The 18,863-nt window shown below is 44.3% G+C and overlaps 1 protein-coding gene across 4 annotated transcripts in view; it reads right to left on the reverse strand.

Moving 5' to 3' along the window:
• Nucleotides 1-9,621: 9,621 nt before the first annotated feature.
• Nucleotides 9,622-18,863, reverse strand: part of OLFM1 (olfactomedin 1) — a 65,527-nt gene continuing 56,285 nt past the window's right edge. For all 4 annotated transcript variants that reach the window (XM_073559464.1, XM_073559463.1, XM_073559465.1 and 1 more), the window contains 2 exons: nt 12,665-12,771; nt 9,622-11,361 (listed from right to left, as the gene is read on the reverse strand). In XM_073559464.1, coding sequence (XP_073415565.1) covers nt 10,687-11,361; nt 12,665-12,771 — 782 coding nt within the window. In that variant the 3' untranslated portion in view covers nt 9,622-10,686. The remainder of the gene's footprint in view (nt 11,362-12,664; nt 12,772-18,863) is intronic.

The following is an 18,863-nucleotide window of genomic DNA, read 5'->3' on the forward strand; positions in this document are numbered from 1 at the left end:
CTGAAGACGCTACACAGTTGTGTTGTGAGTTCATTTTCCCCTTCGTCACTGAGGTCTGGTGAACTCCCTATTCTGGTAAAGGAAGGATATAAGGCTGCCGACGCCCTTCTGCCCTGCGGGTGATTTCTCTGTGGACTTCTAGGACACCAGTCTGATTCCTGCTCCTCTAAAGCTAAGTTTTCTGTTTTGCCTGTTAGCATTTTTGTTTTGTTTTTTGTTTTCCTTGCTTTTCTGTATTCTGCCATTCCCTGCTGGGGTGAGCTGAATCTCCTTTTGCCTGTAGCTCTGTCTTCAGAATATTCCTGAGTACTGACATAGCTTTTTTGAAGCCTAGCGTCTTCAGGGCCTTTTTCACTGTCAGTCTGTTGGCTCTTATTTTCATAGGGTTTTTCACGGATTGCAGACAGCAGCCTTCCTGTCCTTTTCTATCTAGTTAGCTTGGGCCCCTCTTTGCTCAGTCTATCTTTCTGTCTGTGTTAGTATTTTCATCTTGCTTCACCGTCATTATATGTTGGGGGCTGGATATTGCTTTGGGTTCTGCTCTGGGGCAGTTTAGATTTCCCCTTTCTTTCTTTAGGCCTATTTAATTCTCCAGCTGTGATCGAGGGGTCTAGGGCATCGTAGGAACCCCCCACGGCTACTGCTAGTTGTGTTGATAGGTTCAGGGGTCTGCAATCCGATAGCTGCCAACTTCTCTGGTTTTCTGGACTTAGCTAGCATTTCTGTTTTTGCCTCCTACGGTGACTCAATCATAACACAGTTGTGTCTGTTGCACCTCTGTTGAGATGGAGTAGTTCAAACACTTAAGGTAGCTAATTCTAGTGGAGCAATCGAGTCGAAGCTCCTGGGTTCAGGAAGAGAGGGACTGTTCAGTTTATATACCCAAATAGGCAGATGATGGGCCTTACTTAAGGACAGCCGGACGACTAAACTATTTTGTTTTTGTTGTGCCTATTGCACCCTTTTTTGATGGATTGAGGGCAGCTGGAGGGTCCTACACCCTCAGTTATGGACTGAGCTATATCCAGAACTATTGCTGCACTTACTGGACTTAACCACGAAGGACCGGATCAACTCTAGGACTGTTGCACTGTCAAGGAAATATTCCAGATTCCCCCTAGTTCATGAATGCATTATGTTGTGTTTTATGGTGTGGCTGCTTTTATTGTGTCGCAGGTCCTGGATGGCTGAGGACGGCTGTGGCGCCACTGAGACTTCAGTCACCACAGAGGTACTGCACCTTCTCCTAAGGTGTAGTGCCCCACCATCCAGGTAAGGTGGGAACTCCTTTCCGCATTCCAACACCTGCACCCCACACACAGGATAGTTCAGCAGGGACCCATCCATGCTTTATGCTGGAAACGTCATAGGGTGCCTTTTGTGGTCCCTGGCTTCGTAACACAAGAGGTGCTGGGGAGGCGGGTGGAGTTAGATATAAAAGAGAGGGAAGGTGTAGGATTTCAGGTCAGTCTGACAGAAGGTCAGTCTGACAGAAGGTCAGTCTGGGGTGAGTCCCAGAGAGAGAGCAGGCTGACAGCAGGTCAGCCTGAGAGGAGCTCTAGGCGGAGGAAGGCAGTCAGTCAGGAGAGGCTGAGGACTGGTCTTAGTGGAACGAGCTCCTCAGGGAAGGAAGAGAAGGAGAAAGAGACGTAGACTGAAGACTACAGATTCCATAAGAGAGATAGAACAGTTCGGAACGAAGGAGAATAGAAGGACGGTGGGAAGCAGGTTGAGAAAGAGAGAGAACCCTTCCAGTCCAGAGAGCGCAAAGGCCGGGGCCCGGTCCCCGAGGCTGATTGGAACTTTATGTCCGGCAACAGACACCGTAGGAGTAGTGAGCCAATAATGCCTTGCTCCCATCATAGACTTGGGACACAACAGCAACTGAATAGAGAGCCGGGACGTAGTGAGGAGTCCCCGAGCAGGCTACAGCTGTCTGTCATACAAGTAAAGACTAGGAACACCTAGAGAGAGGCATTCCAGGGTAACTAAGTACTGGAGTGCTTCGCACCTAAAGGCGCATTGGAGGAGTCGTTTAGGAAGGTACATGTTGGCGGAGTGTGGAGGGGAGAATCCTGTCCTGCCTGGAGATTGGCTGGAGCCCTGACCTGGAGAACACAGTACAGAGGCAGGGAGTTGTGTGAACTGCAAACAGTGAGTAAAGCTTTGTAACCGCATACTCTGGTGTCCTCCAGTTATTCCAGCACCGCTACATCTGGGTAACATCATAAATACCATTCTGCTCCTCTCCTCGTCCATTGCACCTACACTGCCCTGGGACTACAGCTCCACCTGTGGGGAGCTATACCATCTCTGCTGCACCACACCATCAGTCCCAGCAGATCTGTATGCAGCGTTGGCTTACCATCTTACTTGCCAAACACCACGGGTGACGTCACAAACTATTCATATAAACTTTAACACCATTAACATCACCGCCATTGATATTTGGGCGCCCAGGGCCACGGACCGGGTCACCGCTGCTGTGACACTTTCCCGCCTCGACACCGGCCCGGTACCGAGTAACCCCGCTGCCCTGGGTGAAGCCCGCAGGGGCGACCCACGGCCATCATTACAGGAAGGGAGAGAGTAAAAGAGCAGAGAAGCTGTCGACACCCACCTTGAAGATCTTATAGTGACATAATGCATTGCCATGTTTTATATGTTGTTTTATCTGGTTTTGGGACTGCAGCACTTAACTAACCAGTGGACATTGCTAACTACAAAGGGAGGAGTTAAGTGGGCGTAGGAAATTCAGTTTCCTGTTTGTTAGGCTGATAGGCTAATGTATTGAAAAAGAAAAGACCTATGGTTCTGTTGTTCACAGACTTGCATTGAGAAGGGTGTGGTGTGTGAAGTAGGGAGACCATATTCGAGTAGCATATTCTGAAGTAAACAAGGATTAAGTTGCAGGATTCCTTATTTCAGGCAAGTGGTGCCAACAGCAAATTTTATCTAAACTACTGTACATAAGAAGTGGAAGTGTAGCCAGAGCTGAGGAATATAAGCAGTAGATGGTGAGGCTGGGACATGTGTTCTATCGGAAATTGAAGATTCAGTGGCACAGAAATGATCTTGTGGCCCACATCAAATGGACTTTGAGAATACTTGTGAAGAGTCATAATGATGCACATCAGCCCATTAGGTCCTAATACGAAAGGAAGATGGAGGGTCCCAGAGTGATTTGCTGGTCTAGTGTAACATGTAACAGAAGTAATATTCCGCCATTTGTAACCGTGAAGTTCCTGCCTCTGGACTGTGCAGAAGATGTGGTCTTTAAGTTTTGTGCCTGCTATCTAATGTATATACTTTTCATCAGCTTGCTCAGTAAAGAAAAATGTTTTGGACTTTGGTGTCTCTCATTCATCTGTACTTCATTGGGTCCTGGCATGATATGTCAAGAAGCATCTTGCGGTCTGCTGTCACAATGGTAAAAGCGCACACAGCCAGCCAGGATGCCCATTTTCCTGTAGTGTGCTGGGGCTGTGGGGCACAGATACGAACCTTGGCCACCCCGCCCTCCACATTGCCACATTGCAGCAGGTAGTCGGGTCTCACAAAGACTTAACCCTCATACAAATTGGAAAGCAATGAAGACCAGATTAGAGCCCGATTGACTAAAGGTGCATATATTGTCACTTTCTGGTTAGAGAAATGGCTGCCATTGCCGTACCCATAGAGCGCCATCCTGATTTCCACAGATATGTCTGCAATGGGAATAACTCAAATTCATATCCATCTCCAGAACAGATGTCCTCAGACCTCTGTTCAGCCCGATGAGGAATGGATGGAGGAGTTGGTTAGTGGTCAGGGTATAGTTGGGTCCCGCAGTCATCAGACATTTATGGCTCATCCATGCTGTGATGGAATAACCCTTTAATGTCCTCTTAATGTGAATAGCTGGTTGGATGTAATGCTACAAGTCTGCTGCTATTCTTGGCATGTGGGAAAACTGAGTAACACCCCTTGTTAGTCATGGTCTATGTAGTATCACCAGCCAATATGGTCCAGAATAGTCGAACGAGCGCACTCTGTGCTTTTTCAGCTCAGTTGTCATTATTGGTAGAGATGAGAGAATTTGTTCGGATTTTGTCCCTGAACCTGATTTTGATATATTCGGGCCATATTCGAACAATATTCCTGCCGAATATGTCTTCTGATCGGTTCCGAACATATTTGGCAATTTTTACTCCCATTGACTCTAATGACGTTCGGCTGTGTTCGATGAATACTGCAAAACAATATTCGATTCCGATCGTATTCAGAACCAAATCCGAACAAATTAGCTCTTCTCTAATTATTAGGGGTTAGGGTTGCACCAGTTCTGTGCCTAAGACTCTTCTGCCATCTAGGATAACGCCAATATTATAGATGTCCGATTTTGTACTGTGGCCCAGGAGCTGACACCTCTGTCTCGGTCAGTTTTGAATATTCTAGAAATATTCTCTAATACTTAGCATAGCTCCGACTGTGAAGAAAATGTCATCTATGTAAATAACAAAAGGCTGTGTCGCGGATCTGCTCTCTGTATGAGGATCTGGTTGGCTAGGACACACAATACACACCAGGGAGCGATCTCATTATATTGACCCGTCCACAATGGCTCCACCAACCCTTCTAGAGGTGATTTGTAGATATCAAGGGTAAGGAATTGTAACATTTTGGAAATGTTAATTGCCCGCTGGCAGAGTGTTTGTGCTGGCCTTTGTGCGCTGTTTTCCAGGTTCAGCCACATTGAGCAGGTAATTAGTCTAGAGCAATTTATTCTTTCATTGTGCCTAGATGACAGATCGCTTCTAGCTGTGAAATAAGGGTCATCAGCGGATGGAGAGCACCAGCTAATCTGCACAACCATTGTGTCTTAATCACTTGCTTGCCGACAGTTTGTGCAACGGGTTTCTGGTAATGATTTTGTTTATTCAGCGCCTGAAATCTGTCTCTGATTTAATGGGTTATGTGGGTCAGGTTCACACAAATCAATATACACTGCAAAGTCTGACCAAGAAATACTGATGGTAATGGTAATCAATCAGGCTGGCAGGTCAGGTCTGGTCCAAAATATTTAATTGCTTAGTGATCTGCCAAAAAAAGTACTCTTACCACAGTGATTAATGGGAGGACTGAGGGGGTGTCCCTATCATGAACATTGCAGGGATAATACAGCACCAAAAAGGAGAGTGTGCAGATCAAGTCTTACATCATAGACTGGAATAGAGGAAGGAGCAGAGTCATATAGCAGCACAAAGGATTTTAGAAGAGGAGGGTGTTGATGGTTTAAGGTCATAGTCCAAGAGTTCAAAATGGTTTCCATCTTTTTGACAACTGTTATTAATGGGCTTGGATAAAATATGAACTCTGCAGCTGATCCGCTCACGTAATGCCCCCGCCAAATATTGATGCGAGGGAACCGGTGGTGGATGCAGCACTAAGAATGGAGTATAATGAGGAGGATAGTAGTCCAATGACAGGGGAGGAGGATTGTACAATCATTGTTGATGATGAAGATAGTAGTACAGTCATGGTGGATGATGAGGATAGTAGTACAATGACTTTGGATGATAAAGATACAATGAATGTGGATTATGAGGACAGTAGTATAATGATTGGATGATGATGATAGTAGTATAAAGACTGAGTATGATGAGGATAGTAGAACAATAACTGGATGATGAGGAAACAAGGACTGGATGATGAGAACAGTAGTACAGTGACTGGATGATGAGGATAGTAGTACAATGACTGTGGATGATGAAGATGCAATGACTGGATGATGAGAACAGTAGTACAATGACTGGATGACAAGGATAGTAGTACGACTGATGATGAGGATAGCACAGTAACTGGATGATACTAGAACAATAACTGGATGATGAAGATACAATGACTGGATGATGAGGAAAGGAGTATGATGACTGTGGATGTTAAGGATAGTAGTAGAAACACTGAGGAAATTAGATTAATAAATGTGGATGATGAGGATAGTAGTACAATGACTGAGGATGATGAAGATACAATGACTAGATGATGAGAACAGTAGTACAATGACTGGATGACAAGGATAGTAGTAGAAATATACTGAGGAAATTAGATTAATAAATGTGGATGATGAGGATAGTAGTACTGTGACTGGATGATGAGGTTAGTAGTACAATTAGTACAATGACTAGATGATGAGGATACAGTGACTGAATGACGAGGACAGTACTATAATGACTGTGGATGATGAGGATAGCAGTACAATGACTGTGGATGATGAGGATAGCAGTACAATGACTGTGGATGATGAGGATAGCAGTACAATGACTGTGGATGACGAGGACAGTACTATAATGACTGTGGATGATGAGGATAGCAGTACAATGACTGTGGATGACGAGGACAGTACTATAATGACTGTGGATGATGAGGATAGCAGTACAATGACTGTGGATGACGAGGACAGTACTATAATGACTGTGGATGATGAGGATAGCAGTACAATGACTGTGGATGATGAGGATAGCAGTACAATGACTGTGGATGATGAGGGTTGTAGCACAGTGACTGGATGATGATAGCAGTAGTGACTGTGGATGACGAGGATAGTAGTACAACGACTGGTTTCCTAATGTATTCAGTCTCGTCTCTGCGGCTGCACAGCCTCCCGTTGAGATCCATTATTTCTGGACGTGTTTCCAGTCCAGCATTTTTTTTCCTTTTCCACTTTACTGAAAGAAAATCTCTCCTGGGATTCACAGGCCGCTGCTATTTTTAGAGAACCATGGGAAGCCTATGGATAACACATCCACAATGACATTTTGCATGTGACCTTTCCATCGTCAGAGCTGCTTTGTGGAGTGTTTTTTGGGGACAGAACAACACATTAAAAAAAGCAAATATTTCTCTTTTGTTGCTCTCTGAGGCAATGAGGTTGTGTGGAATGATAGCACTTTCTCTCTCCTGCTAGAGGTGGTCAGAGGCGGGGGGCACGGGCGAGGCGCCTTCCCCCCATGGCAGCTGTGTGTACCATTGGAGAGTTGCAGCATCTGGAGTAACTGGGATGTGATGTGCGCGGTCATACAGTCCTCTATATAGTGAGCCCCGCCACCCAAAAAGGTGCAAATGTCCTTATGTGACCACAGCCTAAATTATTAATAATGTCATCGAAAACAGCTGCATTATTACCTGTGTGAGCGGCGCTAGGCATAGGCTGCATGTTATATGCTGGGAGAAGCCTGTGATGGGCACCAGACTGTGGCGTCATTATGTATAAGCTCACGTTGCATGCTTTTTAAAAAAAATTTTTAATCAATTTGCAAAAATTTCTACAATTCATTTTTTTTTTAACAGTCAAGTGGGGTGCAGAGTGTACATTAATGAGAAAAATAATGAACTTTTTTGAATTTAACAAATGGCTGCAATGAAACAAAGAGTGAAAAATTTAAAGGGGTCTGAATACTTTCCGTACCCACTGTATACTGCGTAGTGTGCACTTTTACTGGATGCCAATGTAAGGAATATCACCGACTGCTCTGCTAATCGGAATAGTAAAACTGCACACTGTCCAGCGGTCAGATTGGTCTCTATCGAGTGAATGAGATGTCTACAGCTGTGGCTTGTGACGGGAGCCAAGTGTGAAAGCAATCGTATAGAGCAGATTGGTTTATACTTTTAAGGGAAAGGTTGAGCACAACTTCTAAGCTCCAGCTCATTCTAAGTTTTGGAGTCCAAGAGATGGTATAGTCATATAGGGGCAGCTGTCAATCACTGCTAGAACCACTCACTGGACTCCTGACACCACACCGAGTAGGAACTTAAATGACTGGATTATCTTGGCCCAGGTGCATTGTGCCCCCCCATCCCCACTTTAGGAAAGCTTTCCCGGAGAACATTCAGGTGTAACATCTCCTCCAGTTCCTATTGTCCTACATGGAAGGTATCAGAGCATGGATGGCGAGGAGAAATGTCACACTGTCATCAGAATATTGTGGAGCTGCTAATTGCAGCTTTCATCAGACTTTGTTCTTTGCCAGCTCTGGCATTTGCCTTTAAGGGCCTGAATGTCTTAACCCAGCAGGTGGTCTCCATCTGGGTATGTCTTGAAAGCGTCTGGGCCCATGCTCTGCTCCAGTAATGAGGGGACATTCTGAGGCTGAAAGAAAATACAATGAGGGCTTAGATCTGGACAGGAGCAGGAACCGCAGCACGGCTCCCAGTGTGATGCTGGTCCAGAACGGAAACGTTGAATTGGTTATTTCTCCTATTTCAGAGGAGATTGTGGCTCTGCAGGCGCCTATGTGCGCTCTCTGACCGCGTGAACGGTCAGCTAGGAAACAATTGATTGAAATGTCTGTAGTGGTGTCACATGACCAGAGAACATAGACCATGGCCCTAAGTTGTCATCTGACAGGTATTTTCTTAGGCCAATTTTCTCTTTTGTCTTGTATTTTGTTGCCAATTTTTGCTTATTCTTCAAAATGCATGAGTTTCATGCATTTTGCATGAAGTCAAAAGTGGGCTTTTTGTCTTTAACCTTTTTTCTTGTGACCTTTTGGGGGGAGAAAAATTGTGCCAACATTTCTGATGTACGGTATATAAAATCGTTCCAAACATCTGGAACAACTGAACCCTGTTCACAATGGTGAACTAAAAAAATAAATCCACAGGCAGCCCATGTGAAAAAGATTTACAAAGTGGTGTAATTGAGAAGATGAATATGGTACAAAAAAATAAGAGCTCAACAAAAAACAGACGCAAATGCAATAATGTATTGGACCCTATGTCCTGACACTAAGATCACTTTATCTCTTGGTTCAATTTATGTTGCTACCATTGTATCCAATCTATAGAGAACAACCAGACTGATACAATTTCTGAGAACACTGTGGCGCGGTAACAATTGGGGCTGCAACATGGTAACAATCGCGCCTGTGGCATAGCAACAGGTAACAATCGGGCCTGTGGCACAGCAACAGGTAACAATTGGGACTGCAGCAGAGTAAGGCTAGTTTCACACTAGCGTTTTGAGGCGCAGCGCACGCTCGCCATGAAGTTCTGCCCCTGCCGCGCCTCCTCCGGTCATCTCCGCCTATGGGCGTATGACGCTGCATGCGATCTGCGTTCCTTATCTTTAGCATTGGGTACGCAGGCCGTGCGCAGGTATGCTTTTGCTGGCACATGCGTCCTTTTGACGGTGCGCCGACCTGCGCCAAACGCGTCGTGTTGCATTTTCGTGCGGCAGGCGCACCGTCAAAAGGACGCATGTGCCGGCAAAAGCATACCTGCACATGGCCTGCGTACCCAATGCTAAAGATAGGGTACGCAGGTCGCATGCAGTGTCATGCGCCCATAGGCGGAGCTGACCGGAGGAGGCGCGGCAGGGGGGCAGAGCTTCATGGCAAGCATGCGCTGCGCCTCAAAACGCTAGTGTGAAACTAGCCTAACAGGTAACAATCGGGACCGTGGTACAGTAACAGGTAACAATTGGGAATGCGGCAGAGTAACACTCAGACCAGCAGAGAGATACCATGCTGAACTCAGACGATAATGCAGTCTGTAACCAATCCCAGAAGTCCTGTTCAGGACCCCCACCACAGCAGTGACCCGTCAGGGCACAACATCCAATATAAAGCAGACACGGGGTCTAATATCTCTTTTTATTGTTCTTTACATAGTTGTGGATCGTACAAATCGCTTTGTCCTGTATCTTGTGGTTCGGCGTTTTCTGATGAAAGGTGGAGTAATAATAATAATACAGTCATTATAAAACAAAACCCTGGCGTGTCCCCCGACATGTACTGGAGGTGGGAGGAAGGATCTACCCCATCATGTTCCTATGAACGGATATAATCTCTATCGAGCTCTTCCTCAGGTTAAAGAGTGACTGAGAACGACCTGCTCTACTCGCACATATCCCCTATGTATAGATTATATGTCATAAATATTGTTCTTCATTTTTCTTTTAGAATTTTTACAGAAACGAAATTCATTGCTGTTAATTAATCCAAACTACTTCAAACTGAACGACATTCATCGCGTGAACAGACAAATACAGCGGAATACTTCAGAACGACAGACATTATACATGATACATAAGTTTAAACAATATGGACAATCTACTGATATTGCCGCAATACCGACCGCAATCCACTGCGATTAGGAGAGAGCTTCTCTACTACGAATACTCGTGGAGCCGCGGCCCCTTCATAAATATATATTTATATATATTTATATCTATAGATCCTGCATGGATTTATGCATCTTTCTCTAACAATAAATCTTTATCAATGGCAACGCTCAAGCCACCGTTAATTCAGTCTCTGGAATGATACAAAGTCTCTGCTCTCTTAATAGTAATGACTTGAACCCGACAGCGCCTCTGTAGGGCATAGTCCATTGTAGCAAACAGTCACTGCCTTGTATAGAAGGTTTTGTCTTAGATCGAGTGCAGCAGGTTATTTGTGATCTCCGTTATCTTTGTGGTCCTAAAATGTAACGTATCCGAGGATCCTGTATACGTTTCAGGGGAATCGTTCGATCCGGTTGGAACTTATAGAATGACGGTTCAGTTTTGGCAGCTGTTTTTTTCTACGTCTTGAGTTCTTCTCACCCTAGTGGTTTTCTTTTTGTGTTTTTGATTTTTTTCTTGTTTTTTTTATTTTTTTTTTTTATTTTTTTGGTCAGTTCATTCATAGGCAGCAAATTTGGCTACAACTCGTCGGACCTGATAACATGGAACAGGGTGACGTTGTAGAGGATCTGGTGTCCATTATTCCAGGCATACAGAGCGCGATCCTTGGGATTGTAGTCCAACATGGAGATGTGGGAATACCGGTTTTGGAAGGGGATGTCAATGTATTCATAGTTGGACGTGTTGGTCTGGTAAGCGTAGTGCACTTTGGTTCCTCCAGAATATCCATTAGTGACATAGAGAGTCCCGCAGATCATGAAGGCCTCGCCAGCGCTTCTCTTGGGGTAACCTGTATTCCAAGTCTTCAATATCTGCAGCGTATTGGGGTCCAGTTTGCTGATCACAATGTTCCCAGCATTTTGATTGGTAGCATAAACCACCCATAACCCACTTTCATCCACCATAATGTCTATATCCGACTGGCCCCCCCATGCATAGTGGTAGACATTAGTGTAACCAGCTGAGTCTAAGCTACGAGTCTTCAGGATTGTCTCTGACTTCAAGTCAAATCTGATGATGATGTGACTTTGGAATTTATTGAAATATATGGATCCATTATATACAACCTGACCAGTCCCAGACCAAGGGTGGGGGAGGCGGTGAGAGGTAAAGTTGTCGCTGTTCATAAAGTCCTCCATAGACTTGTACTCCCTTACAAAACGGTTATTGTGATATCCATCCATGTACCAGACCTGCTGGGCCAAAGAACAAACACGTTAAAGTAACAAATATTTACAGTAGCACAGAGAAACTCAGGAGAGGAGTGGGATAATAAGCCGTCCTATGTACACATTGAAAAACGAAGTAAGGCCGGGGATGAGGAGTGGCATGTAGTCACGTTCTGAGGGCCCGGACTGCATTAAATAGTGGAAGAAGCAGGTTCCACAGAGTATTTTAAGAGATGTGTACTACTGTAGTAGGGGGCCACAGACTGGGAATGAAGGAGTAGGCTCTACAGCAGTACAGATTATTTCACGGAGGTGTGGATTCATTGCTGCATTGATGTTTCAGCAGGTCCCTAAAAGCACGGCGAGATCTAGGATCCCTTTTAATGCTAATGAGTAACATCGGATAAATGATATTAGATCCAGCTTTATAATCACTAATGACAGATCTTCAAACGCCCCCCCCCATGACTTCTCCAAATTTTTCCTTTCAGTGCCTGCATGAATCCGCCCCTGCAGCGACAGACGGTGAGGATCACGCACCCACCGGCTACAGCATTTACATATGACATTTCCAATGAAAATCTCACAAAAAGGATTTCCCCTCAGTACCTTTACCTACAAGCTGGTGAGACTTCAGAGGGTGCCCACTTACATCTAGATGCCCCGTGCCTATTTCCACCTCTTCTACTCTATGAGCACATGGCCTGCATTGCCAAGCTCACCACATTGCATTTGCCTTGTGCAGAACCCCCAGATACCAGTAACTGAGTTGGCATCTCACACTGGGGAAAAGACATAACTGGTGGCCCAGGAAAATAGTGCCCACTACATCGGGAGACTGCCATACAGAAGCAATCACCATACAACTAGAGGAGGGCGTTGATTCCAGTTTAATTCCAATTTACACTACTTTGGCACCAATTTCCATCTTGTAATACTGACATCTAGTATGAGAGGCACCAGTAGGGCTATTTATATACAATAAAAATAGTGCCTGTGAGCAGTAATAGATTGTAGGATGTTTGGTGATGGCCGCTTCCTCCTCTCCCTGTTTGGTGATGTCCGCTCCCTCCTTTCCCTGTTGGATGATGGCCGCTTCCTTCTTTCCCTGTTGGGTGATCGCAGCTTCCTTCTCTACCTGATGGGTAAAGGCCACTTCCTCATACTCCTGTTTCGTACTAGTCACTTCCTCTTCTACTCGTTTCGTACTTGTCGCTTCCTCCTCTAGCTGTTTGGTGTTTGTCGCTTCCTCCTCTGCCTGTGCAGTTGAGGGATCTTCCTATTTGGGCCATTGTTGGAGATGATATAAAAGATAAATGCCACTTACCCTGTTATCTCCTTCTGGAGCCAAAGGATCCGTCATCCATGAACCAAACCTGGATCCAGATGCCTTGACTGTGACTGGCTCGCTGATGCCCGTCAGCTTTCCACAGGCTGCAAAACAACAATGAATTACAATCTAATGCATTTTCACTTCCCAATCACTGTGAAAAACCACAATTTATATCCTCTCAGTGGATTTATGCCACATACTCAGACAGTGCATCACAGATGAGTAAAATATGGATGAAACAGTGGGAGTAAACCTCTGCAGATCTATACATGAGAATTTTACTACCACGTGGAAATCTAAAATACAAGTGTCAAAATGGAATCCTTGCAGTGAAATATCCATCAGGTGTTCGCTCCAGTCACTGCCATATCTATCAGTACATTTATAGCAGCTGCAGATATCAGCATTACTCAGTAAGCAAACCCCGGTAATATTACATTACAAATGGACGGACCCAAGAAAATGAGTATAGACAAGAGTGCGAGAGGCCTCCGCTTATTAATCTGAGAGTCCTCAGTCTCTTTACATTGTCTCCATAGGGTCAGACTGAGGCCTTTACAATGATATTCGCTGTGAACTATTCTCTCTGACGACATATGAGGAGGTAGGACAGAGAATTGTATTATGATTTTTGCTCTGAGGCTTCTTTTCTAAAGATTTAATTAACTCTTGTCAACCAATCTAGCAATATAGTAGCTAAATAACTGCAAACATTGAGTCGTTCCCTTTACTACTACATCATTTTTCCCAGATCTAGGTCTATAAGTCCTCTACACTATCTATTGGAGCCTGTGGTAGTCTGACATCCACCTCCAGTGGCATCTGGACTGCAGCTAGGGGGATACGTAGGATCAGATGGATGACCGCGGAGGCCATTCCCTCTGATCACAATCTGAGCAATCACATTTTCTGTAATTAGCAAATACTGTGTTACTGGGTCACAGAATGTGAATCTATGGCCCATCTCCCTGTCCTCTAGCTAGCCTCTCATTTCTTATAAGGATTCCTGCATGTTTGAAGTCACTGTGACCTTTAGTGGGAAGTGTCACATCTGAGATAAGACGTGGACTCTTGGGGGCGCAATATTGTAGTTCTGTTGCTAATTACTCTTAAGACTCCCTATCCCTCACCTGTCCCTGAAATGTCACCGGAGGTATAATTAATTGCTGGCGGAGCTTTCTTAAGCCTGGGGGGCCTTTAATCCCCAGCAGTCAGGCCACCACTCGTGCCCATTACAGACCCACTTCCTTATTTGTGACCTGCCGTAAACAGGCGCAGGAAGGATTCACAATTCTGACTATACTTCATGATCCATTTAAAGCCCTCTCATAACTATGGTCGTTTTCCTTAAATCATTCATTTTGCTGCCAAATCTATTGCTCTCTGATTGTTCCTGAGATTAAAATCACTCTAGTGGCCAGGACATTACTCTCAGCATTGAGGTTAGCGGACATTCCCAGCTGGAGCTAGGACCTGCAAGCCTGCGGACAGTATCCATCACAGCTCATTCCTGGCGCTTTAAGAAAGTCTGTCTTACTGAATTGACATTTAAGTGGTGAGGGATGGTTGCCAACCAAATGTTTTTAATTAATCGGGAATATATCCAGGAGAATTAACTCTGCCTTCAGTAGAAGGGTGTTATTTGCATACGGTCCCCAGGTAGCAGCTTAAAACTCTTCCGCTAACCTTTCTCCCTATTCTTTATTCCCTGTGCATCGCATGCTGAGCAGAAGGATTATCCTTGGCTGATGAGCAGATGCAAGGGCCGCACAGTTCAATGTCAATGGCGATCCAGGGAGGAGTTGTATGGGCGGCACACATTAGGGGGAGATTTGTTAATATTGGTCCACCATACAAGCAAAATGAGGTGAGCAGATTAAACCCCACTTTTGTAGTAAAAGCCTCAGTATATCTATTTCTCACAGGGAAACACATTTCCCTTTGGACCACTTTCAATGACCGCTCACTCAGTCCTATCACACCTCCAGCCTTCAGCTGATGAGAGACAAAGACCCCAAAACATGTCTGCATATGGAGGGTCTGGTTTGGCTTCCTATCCAATGTACTGAGGTAAGGCTCATTAACGGGTGAGTCTTGACTTTTAGAATTGCTACATCCAAGAGGTGGCACTAGAATTCCTGTCCTCTTCCTCTCTGAAGAGGTTACTTGCATGTCAGTACATATAGTCATTTATTCATTAAAAACCTTTAATAATTTATGGGCTAAGAAATCCAGTGGGTGGTCCTAACTGGTGATTAACAGTTATATCTGCATGCACACAAATGTGGGAGGATTCCTAAGCCCAGCCTGATTATACATGTATGAAAAGACTGCAACAGGAAGCATGTCAGTCATTGAAGAGACCGCCCACTGGACTCCTAAGCCCAGCCTGATTATACATGAATGAAAAGACTGCAACCGGAAGCATGTCAGTCATTGAAAAGACCGCCCACTGGACTCCTAAGCCCAGCCTGATTATACATGTATGAAAAGACTGCAACAGGAAGCATGTCAGTCATTGAAGAGACCGCCCACTGGACTCCTAAGCCCAGCCTGATTATACATGAATGAAAAGACTGCAACCGGAAGCATGTCAGTCATTGAAAAGACCGCCCACTGGACTCCTAAGCCCAGCCTGATTATACATGTATGATAAGACTGCAACAGGAAGTATGTCAATCACTGAAGAGACCGCCTACTGGACTCCTAAGCCCAGCCTGATTATATGTAAATGAAAAGACTGCAACAGGAAGCATGTCAGTCATTGAAAAGACCGCCCACTGGACTCATAAGCCCAGCCTGATTATATGTGAATGAAAAGACTGCAACAGGAAGCATGTCAGTCATTGAAAAGACCGCCCACTGGACTCCTAAGCCCAGCCTGATTAGTATTAAAACCTTACCATGTGTCAAAGTAACATCAATGTGAATAAGGGCCGAGCAAGACCAGGTGCCAAATATGGATACCCATCAACTGGAAAGGTATAAAACGTTTTGTCCACCTTAAAGAAAGGGAGACCATGCCCTTACCTGCACTAAGTGGAGAAACCTGAAACTTACCCGAAATAAATGAACTAAGAGTATAAGTTGGTATGCACGCAAAATAGGCGTATGTTCATACTGGCCAAAAAAAACATAAAAGCCATCGCACCAGTGCCAAGGTGTACCCAGTCAGGACGGCCCTAACTTCTAGTATTAACACCTTACCATGTGTCAAAAATGACCTTAATGTGAATAAGGGCCAAGTAGTATCAGGGCCCATCTGTGGATAGCCAGCAATGGGAAGCTATATAAAGCTTAATGCCCAGCACAAAGAAAGGGAGGCCAAGGGTGAGGTCATTTTTGACACATGGCAAGGTTTTAATACTAGAGGTTAGGACCATTATGACTGGGTACACATTAGCACTGGTGGGACGGCTTTATTTACGCTTTTTGTGATTAAAAACAGTGTACTAAGTCCCCTATGTTATTTATATGTACTATTGCTTGTTACTTACTTTTAGAAGAGTATATGTTCATTATGTTTTTACCTCAGGTTTTTTCCATGGGACTCCTAAGCCCAGAATGATTAAAACGTGAACGAATTTGAGGCAAGTTGCAGATTATTTTCCCAAAAATCCATATAACTAGATGCTGGCTGATTGTGCTACTTTTCCAACATGACGGGGTGACATTGTGCCCCTGTACACGGTGCAGGCCGTCCAGGTGTCCCATTCCCTGCTTTGCAGTGGTTGCTCATTAGCTTTCTGAGGCTGGACGGCATTACCTGCTGTAATTCATCATCCCAGAACGAGAGGTTTTATTTAGTTAGGATTGAGGACGGCACGCTCATTTATCTTTCTCCGAGAACCTGCTCATACACCCTGATACAAATCTGATAATGTGCACAGAAATTGATTGAAGCATTCAGCGCGGAAGGCAAATTATCCATGCCAAAAGGAATCCAAATGCAGGACTCTCAGAAACAAGAACGCAGGCCCTCATAGGCTTAGCTGGACTCATACAGTGATTTTATTGCATTGTGGTTGCTCAGTGCCTGTTGTATTCGCTGACAGTATGGACACAATGCCAGGTGGAAGGATGTGCACTGTGATTGCAGCTTCGAATGTGACTGGGGCTTAGTAATGAACAATACAACATAGGTGAAAGATCCTGATCACAAATTATGCCTAGATATTGCCCAATCTGTCCAGTTAGAGCCAGTGTAATATGCTGGTAACAGCGAGTTGCGAGCGCCCAGGATGACATACCGTCTTGTTATACCAGCTCATGAGATATCTCAGGTGCCGGTTTTCTCTTCTCCTGATCTGTATACCAGATGGGATCTCTGCTGTGAACGTTACTGCATACGACAGCTTGTGCATGCGGCTCTGCTCACACAATAGAAGCTGCTGCATGGATCTGCATCTGTGCACAGTGGTGACGGGAACCACCCAGGTATGTACTGTATATATGCACACTTCTCCCCACAGAGCTGTACTCACATATACAGCGGTGTGAGGAAAAAGTGTTTACCCCTTCCTGATTTCTTATTCTTTTGCATGTTTGTCACACTTAAATGTTTCAGATCAACAAACAAATTTAAATATTAGACATAACACAAGTAAACAAAATGCAGTTTTTAAGTGAAGGTCTTTATTATTAAAAGGGAAAAGAAATCTAGTCCTACAGGGCCCTGTGTGAAAAAGTATTCCCCCCCCCCTTAAAACATAAATTAACTGTGGTTTATCACATCTTTGGGGAGTGGAGATCAAATTCACTAGCCACGCCCAGGTCTAATTATTGCTACACCTGTTCTCAATCAAGAAATCACTTAAATAGGACCTGCCTGACAAAGTGAAGTGAAACAAAAGATCTTCAAAAGATAGACATCATGCCACAATCCAAAGAAATTCTGGAACAAATGACAAAAACAAAAGTAATTGAGAACTATCAGTCTGGAAAAAGGTTGCAACTCATAGAAAAGGTCACAAAAGACCCCACAACAATATCCAAAGAACTGCAGGCCTAACTTGCCTCAGTTTAGGTCAGTGTTCAAGACTCCACCATAAGAAAGAGACTGGGCAAAAACGGCCTGCATGGCAGAGTTACAGGACGAAAACCACTGCTGAGCAACAAGAACTTAAAGGCTCGTCTCAGTTTTTCCAGAAACCATCTTGATGATCCCCAAGACTTTTGAGATAATAGAATGTGGATTGATGAGACAAAAGTTGAACCTTTTGGAAAGTGTATGTCTCATTACATCTGGCGTAGAAGTAACACAGCATTTCAGAAAAGGAACATCATACCATCAGTAAAATGTGGTGGTGGTACTGTGATGGTCTGGGGCTGTTTTGCTGATTCAGGACCTGATAGACTTGCTGTGGTCAATGGAACCATGAATTCTGCTACCAAAAAGTCCTGAAGAAGAATGTCCAGACATCTGTTCGTGACCTCAAGCTGACGTGTACTTGAGTTATGCAGCAGGATAATAATGCAAAACACACCAGCAAGTCCACCTCTGAATGGCTACAGAAAAACAAAATTAAGACTTTGAAGTGGCCTAGCCAAAGTCATGACCTTAATCCGACTGAGCTGCTGTGGCATGACCTTTAAAAAGGCGATTCATGCTTGGAAACCCTCCAATGTGGCTGAATTACAACAATTTTGTAAGGAGGTAAGGAGAAGTGGGCCAAAATTCCTCCAGAACGTTGGAAAAGACTCATTTCAGTTATCACAAACGCTTGCAGTTGTTGCTGCTAACGGTGACCCAACCAGTTATTAGGCTTAGGGGTCAATCACTTTTTCACACAGGGCCCTATAGGTTTGGATTTCTTTTTCCCCTAGTAATAAAGACCTTTTAAAAGCTGCATTTTGTGTTTACTTGTGTTATCTTTGTCTAATACTTACATTTGTTTGGTGATCTGAAACATTAAAGTGTGACAAACATGCAAAAGAATAGCAAATCAGGAAGGGGGCAAACACTTTTCACAACTCTTTAGATCCCATGGCCAAGCCATCATCAATTAGAAAAGCTGTATGTGGAAGACAATTAACCCTTGTGCCATGACGAGAGGTTCACAGGTTTTTCTTTATGTTGATTTTGCAGCATATCTTGCATCACAGAATATATGAAGTGGTTTGTGATGTGGAGGTTCAAGCAAAACAGATTTAATACACAAAAAAAAACAAAAAACACCTCAATGTGAGCATA

Source organism: Dendrobates tinctorius, unplaced genomic scaffold, assembly GCF_039654945.1.
Source record: "Dendrobates tinctorius isolate UK_male_01 unplaced genomic scaffold, ASM3965494v1 ptg000013l, whole genome shotgun sequence".
NCBI lineage: Eukaryota > Metazoa > Chordata > Amphibia > Anura > Dendrobatidae > Dendrobates > Dendrobates tinctorius.